The sequence below is a fragment of the Elaeis guineensis genome, chromosome 3 (genome assembly GCF_000442705.2).
Source record: "Elaeis guineensis isolate ETL-2024a chromosome 3, EG11, whole genome shotgun sequence".
Lineage (NCBI taxonomy): Eukaryota > Viridiplantae > Streptophyta > Magnoliopsida > Arecales > Arecaceae > Elaeis > Elaeis guineensis.
This window is the reverse complement of record NC_025995.2, coordinates 76,064,900-76,071,514: the sequence shown is the minus strand read 5'-3', so window position 1 is coordinate 76,071,514 and position 6,615 is coordinate 76,064,900. Positions and strand designations below refer to the sequence as shown.

The 6,615-nt window shown below is 49.8% G+C and overlaps 1 protein-coding gene and 1 pseudogene across 1 annotated transcript; both read left to right on the top strand.

Moving 5' to 3' along the window:
* The first annotated feature begins 409 nt into the window (after positions 1-409).
* LOC140856471 (NF-X1-type zinc finger protein NFXL1-like) lies at positions 410-4,215 on the top strand. The gene is made up of 2 exons (XM_073253824.1): positions 410-545; positions 664-4,215. The coding sequence occupies exon 2, from the start codon at positions 664-666 to the stop codon at positions 3,979-3,981; it is 3,318 nt and encodes a 1,105-aa protein (XP_073109925.1). The 5' UTR covers positions 410-545; the 3' UTR covers positions 3,982-4,215.
* Positions 4,216-4,834: 619 nt separating this feature from the next.
* Positions 4,835-5,734, top strand: LOC140856243 (heterodimeric geranylgeranyl pyrophosphate synthase large subunit 1, chloroplastic-like; annotated as a pseudogene).
* The last annotated feature ends 881 nt before the right edge of the window (positions 5,735-6,615 follow it).

The following is a 6,615-nucleotide window of genomic DNA, read 5'->3' as shown; positions in this document are numbered from 1 at the left end:
CGTGCCCAAAGAAGGTCGATAATCTAATCATACCAAACCCACGTTGTCGATTTCGTGGCGAACAAGTTCTCATTATAACCTTTTTAAAATCCAGATTAAAAAAAATACTGTCCAAACAATTGTGGCTAGGTGGCAAGAAGCAATTGGTACGATTCAGGATGGTTGCTGTGCGAGAATGCAGGTGCATTGCCCGTGCCATGGATCATCTCAACCACACCCCTTCACGTGACCGCGTCCCGACAATCACGTGTCTGCCCTCCGACTCCTCTCCAATCACAGCCGTCAGATAGAAATCCAACGACAATAAGCTCTCAACGGCTAGTGAGCTGGCATCATGGTTCCCCGCCGCCGCCGCCGCCGCCGCTTTCGCTGGTCGTGGAGACTTGCCGAGTTGCCGACCCGCGAACTCGTTGGGTCGTCCCCAAGCCTCCTACCCTTTAAATACCCGCCGCTTCCTCTCCCAACGTTTTATTATATAACACAAGGGAATAAAGTCGAAGAATTGAGAAGGAATAGCCGAATAGTTTCCTCTCCATCGCTTTCAGGTATTCCCGATCTCCTCTCTTCTCTACCTTACTTACTGGGCTTAGGGTTCGAGTTTCCGTTTCGACCACGGGAACGGGATCTGAGATCGTGGGTTTGGTCGGATCTTCGGATCATCAGATGATGCGGCCGGCCTCCTCCGAGAGCTCCCGCCCCCGCGATGACCGGAGGATCGGCAACGGCGGTGGCCTCCGCCACCACCACCGCATCGCTCCCTCCGCCGCCTCCGGAAACCGCCCGGAATGGATTCCCCGAGGATCCGCCGCCGCCACCTCCATCCACCAGCCACCGCCTCCCAGCGGGGAACCGATCAATGCTCCCGGCTCTAATCTCGGCCACCATCGCCATCGGAACAATCAACCGGCCCGTCCGGCGTACGTGCCCCGCGGGGCGGCTCCCCCGGCGCGACTGACGGCCGGGGCGGACCCAGCCTCCGTGCCGCAGCTGGTCCAGGAGATCCAGGACAAGCTCGCGAGGGGAGTGATGGAGTGTATGATCTGCTACGATATGGTTCGCCGTTCTGCTTCTGTTTGGTCGTGCTCTAGCTGCTTCTCGATCTTCCACCTCCCCTGCATCCGGAAATGGGCCCGCTCCCCCGCCTCGGCCGACACTGCTGCTCCTGCCGCGACAGCTGACGGCGGTGGCGGTGGCGGCAGGTGGCGGTGCCCTGGGTGCCAATCAGTGCAGGCCACACCGGCCCAGGAACTCAACTACACGTGCTTCTGTGGCCGCCGCCGTGATCCCCCGATTGATTTCTACCTCACTCCGCATTCCTGTGGGGAGCCCTGCGGGAAACCCCTCGACAAGACTCCGCCTTCCTCCACCGGCGATGATGATAGCCGGTGCCCCCACGTGTGTGTTCTCCAATGCCACCCGGGCCCCTGCCCACCATGCAAGGCATTTGCTCCCCGCCGGCCATGCCCATGTGGGAAGAAGACCATCGTCCGGCGTTGCTCCGATCGCAGGAGCCCGTTAACCTGTGGCCAGCAGTGCAACCGCCTCCTCTCCTGTGGCCGCCACCGCTGTGATCGTGTCTGCCACACCGGCGCTTGCAGCCCCTGTCGTGTTCTCGTATCCGCTTCGTGCTTCTGCAAGAAGAAGACTGAGATGGTGATTTGCGGCAGCATGGCGGTGAAGGGCGATGTCAAGGAGATCGACGGGGTCTTCTCATGTAATTCAATCTGTGGGCGAACACTTGCTTGTGGGAACCACTTCTGCAGTGAGAATTGCCATCCAGGCCCCTGTGGGGAGTGCGAGCTTTTGCCGGAAAAGATCAAAACTTGTCACTGTGGAAAAACTGAATTGAAGGAAGAGAGGGAGAGTTGCTTGGATCCAATACCCACTTGTTCCAAACTTTGTGCAAAGCTCCTCATTTGTGGGCTTCATCGATGCAAAGAGACTTGCCATGAGGGGGAGTGCCCGCCCTGTTTGGTTCGGGTCGAGCAGAAATGCAGGTGTGGGTCGTCAAGCCAGACTGTGGAGTGTTACAAGGTTTCAGAAGAAAGGGAGACTTTTGTTTGCGATAAGCCATGTGGTCGGAAGAAGAACTGCGGGAGGCACCGCTGCAGCGAGCGCTGCTGCCCATTATCCAAGCCGGGTGCCCAGCTCTCGAGCGTGGATTGGGATCCACATCTTTGCTCGATGCCTTGTGGGAAGAGGCTTCGGTGCGGGCAGCATTCATGCCAAATGCTATGCCACAGCGGCCACTGCCCGCCGTGTCTCGAGACCATCTTTACTGATCTCACCTGTGCTTGTGGGAAGACATCGATCCCTCCACCACTCCCTTGCGGCACTCCAACCCCATCGTGCCCCCACCCTTGCTTGGTCCCCCAGCCTTGTGGGCACTCAGCCTCGCACACCTGCCACTTTGGGAATTGTCCACCATGTTCAGTCCCTGTGGCGAAGGAATGCATTGGAGGGCATGTACTCTTGAGGAACATACCTTGTGGGTCGAAGGATATTCGGTGCAACCAGCTCTGTGGGAAGACTCGGCAATGTGGATTGCACGCTTGCGCTAGAACTTGCCATCCTCCTCCTTGTGATACTTCAGGTAGCTCTGTCTCTGTCTCCGGGGCGAAGGCTTCATGTGGGCAGGTCTGTGGTGCTCCAAGGAGGGATTGCAAGCACACATGCACTGCTCCATGTCATCCTTCGGCCCCTTGCCCGGATATCAGGTGTGATTTCCCCGTCACCATTACATGTTCTTGTGGCCGGATGACTGCCAGTGTGCCCTGTGGAGCTGGGGATGGCATAAGTGGGTTCCATGGAGACACGGCATTTGAAGCCTCTATCGTGCAGAAGCTTCCTGTTCCCTTGCAGTCAGTGGAGGCCAATGGGAAGAAGGTGCCCCTTGGACAGAGGAAGCTCACCTGTGATGAGGAGTGTGCTAAGCAGGAGAGGAAACGGGACCTTGCAGAGGCATTTGATATTACTCCTCCCAATTTGGATGCTTTGCATTTTGGGGAGAGTGCCGCGGCATCGGACTTGCTTGCGGACCTCTATAGACGGGAACCAAAGTGGGTACTAGCAGTAGAGGAGAGGCTCAAGTTCTTGGTGCTTGGAAGGGCCAAAGGAGGTGGGGCAGGTAGCCTCAGGGTCCATGTCTTTGGTCACATGTTGAAGGAGAAGAGAGATGCTGTTGGGCACATAGCTGAGAGATGGAAACTCTCAGTCCAAGCAGCAGGTTGGGAGCCAAAGCGGTTCCTAGTGGTTCATGTTACACCCAAGTCCAGACCTCCTGCTCGGATCCTGGGCTCAAAACCTGGCATTCCAGTAACCGCTCCTCATCCTCCAGCTTTCGATCCTCTAATTGACATGGATCCTAGGCTTGTGGTTGCAATGCTGGATTTGCCAAGGGATGCAGATACAAGTGCATTGGTTCTGAGATTTGGTGGCGAATGCGAGCTGGTGTGGTTGAATGACGAGAATGCCCTGGCTGTTTTTGGGGATCCAGCAAGGGCGGCTACTGCTCTGAGGCGGTTGGATCATGGGTCTGCCTACCAGGGTGCTGTAATGGTTCTTCAGAATGCTGGGACATCAGGTCCTTGGGCAAGTAATGCATGGGCAGTGGGATCTAGGGAAGGGGGAGTGACTGCAAAGAGTAACGGTCCATGGAAGAAGGCTGTGGCCTCGAAATCGGATTCATGGGGAGGGGAGTGGTCTGGCTGGTTAACTGCAGGAGTGTCTGTGCCTGTGTGGAGAGGGAATGAAGCTGCCCCAGTCCCAGCTTCGACAAACCGGTGGAATGTTCTTGATTCGGATATGGGTGCAAATTTGGTGGCATCTGAATCGGTGGAGGATCATGGTTCAGTAGGGGTGGAAGATGGTATGGTGATGGAACCAAGAACAAGTGGTTTGGGTTTAGCAGGGCAGGGTGCTGAAGTTGGTAAGGTGGAGATGCCTGAAGAGGTGGATGATTGGGAAGCAGCTTATGAGTGAGCACAAAGCGGACTTTTAGAAATCTGCTTCTTTGGATATTTTTGTTACTTGCTTTCTGGAATCCTTTTGTTACTTTTTTGATGTCTAAAATTGGATGTTGATGCGAAGATGTACAGCGGTGGTTTTATACCTATAGATCTTGAGTACATTTCTGAGAGCATATCAAAGATGAGTGTTTTTTGAGTACTTGATTCCCCAAAAACATAAAGTTGTTTTGCTTTAATTGGTCTCCCAAAGATTAGATTACATGCTAGCCGGTCTAAACAAAAGAAAAAAAAAAAATCATATGTGATGGGCCGCAGAGAAAGAAAGACGGTGCAAGCTTCTTATTTTACCATGTTTTCCCTAGTTTCTATTTTAAACAGAAGTTCAAAAATCAAAAAGTTATCTTATTAATAGAGTCACCAGTCCCATAATTAAAAAAAAAATTTTAAAAATGGTATCCTCATTCCTCTTAATATTCAAAAGAGCGATTTTTTGTGCACCGTACCTAGTGATTGGTCACCGCAAGGGAGGGGAGGAGTCGGAAAAAATATTATTTTTTTATTGAGATTTGAGGGGGAGGGAGCAGGGTTTCCGTGCCAATCGCCGCACACGGTGCAGCTCATTCTGCACCGCATGCGGTGCAATAAGAATTTCTATATTCAAAATGTAATTTTTAAGGATTTTTAATGTCCGATCCATTAGGGGACCGTACTTTAATTTTTAAGTCCTATTGACTATTTTTATAACTTTGGATCTATTTTTAATAGGAGTTTAAATTTCAGCCCTTAAGAGATGAAATTGTCCCCAAATCAAATAAGGAATTTAATTCAAAATGAAGCGGAGGAGAAGAAAGCAGTAGCATAAGAAAATGGCTTTCATTTCTCGTCTCCTCTGCAGCCTAGTGGTGAGCTCTTCGGCCTATCTCCTTAATCACTCCTCCTCCCTCTCTTCTTTCTTTTAGCCCCGGCCTCTGCCGCCACTTGTAGCCACCTCGCTTGCCCACCCTGGATGGCTATGAAGGTCCATGCCTCCACCACCCCTATCGCTGCCATCGGGCTGGTGGAGTTCGACTTCAAAAAGTACATGCTTTAGAAGGCTAATGCTGTGCATCGGGGCCTGGACACCGCCGTCCCTTTCGACCACCCTGAGCACATCCATAAGGTGATGCACCACTCCCTCATTGGTTGCAAGCATGTCCACCACATCCTCTCCCTCGTTCCCTACGAGCTTGTTGGTGATCGCGAGTGCCAAGCCATGGTCCTGCTGTTGCCATATTCAGATAGTCCAAACCATGTCCCTCATTCACGATGACCTTCCTTGCATAGAGATGACAACCTCCATCATGGCAAGCCCTTCGCCATCGCATCTTTGGCGAGCCCATCGCCATCCTCACCGATGATGCTCTCTCACCCTCGCCTTCGACCACCTCGCTGACCCTGCCTCCTATCTAGCTGATGACCCCATCCCACTTGCTTGCATTGTCCGTGTGGTCGTCGAGCTCTCTCACTCCATCGGACCTGAGGGGTTGGTCGCCGGCCAGATGGTGGACATAAAGTCCATGGGATTGGCAGCCCCCTTTGGCCTTGATCAGCTCGAATCCATCCACCTCCACAAGATCATCTTCTTGCTGGAGGCCTTGGCGGTCATAAGATTGATTTTCGGGTGGGGCTTTAATGACCAGATCAAGTTGCTGTGGCGATATGCTAGGCTTATTGGATTGCTGTTCCAAGTGGTGGATGACAACCATGTTAATTATTACAACTTTTAACTTTAGATGTATTTCATACATATTTCTGATATCCTTATCTGCTGTGAGCATAACAAGTATTCTTGAATTATTAAGAATATAAAAATTTATATCGATTATTGTAGGGGATAAATCTTCCATCTTTCCACTATTTTATTGAAAATATAATTAAGAATTGTATCTTATGAAATTGAAATGATATGGGCTTCACTACCATAAGAGCTCATAGTTATAAAAATGAGATTTTCAATATCCTTACAATCCATGATTATTAGAAACCTAGATGAGATTGTTGACTACTATGATTGATTTTGATGATTCCAAAATATTGAGTATAAATAATACTAATCATGTATTTTAAGAATGGATGTAGGATTTTCTAGATGCTCATAATAAAGAAATCATCTTTGAAAAAAATTCTCTAAAAAAGCCAAGCCAAAGCACTTAAAAGAATAAGTTCTCACAAATTTGAATGGTTTATTACAAAGAAAATAAAATAAATATCATTTGGAAGAGATTGGAGTTAAGAAATTCAAGTTTGAAAGGTCAAAATATGAAGAAAAATGAAGTTGAAAGATTTGAAGCCGACTTCAAAATATTTTGAGTTGACTCTAGCATATGAGAAGAAGACTGGCATAGGCCCAAATTGATTGGATTTCAATTTGAGCTGACTTTTTTAAAGAAGATAGAAAACTGTATTTTCAAAATTTCAGCTTAAGCTAGCTCGATTGCAAACTAAGCCGACTCGACTTAAAGTCGAGTCGACTTACCTACAAATGGAGCTGACTCCATTCACGAGGATAGCAATAACAACTAGTTTTCTTCACTTTTTCAATAGCTAATTTTTAGGTCTAATGGCTACTCCAAGCTCCCCAATGGTCAAAACTTACTTTCAAACCTCT

Excerpts from the sequence above, each read along its gene's own strand:
- LOC140856471 (XM_073253824.1), top strand. The coding sequence starts at position 664 with ATGATGCGGCCGGCCTCCTCCGAGAGCTCCCGCCCCCGCGATGACCGG.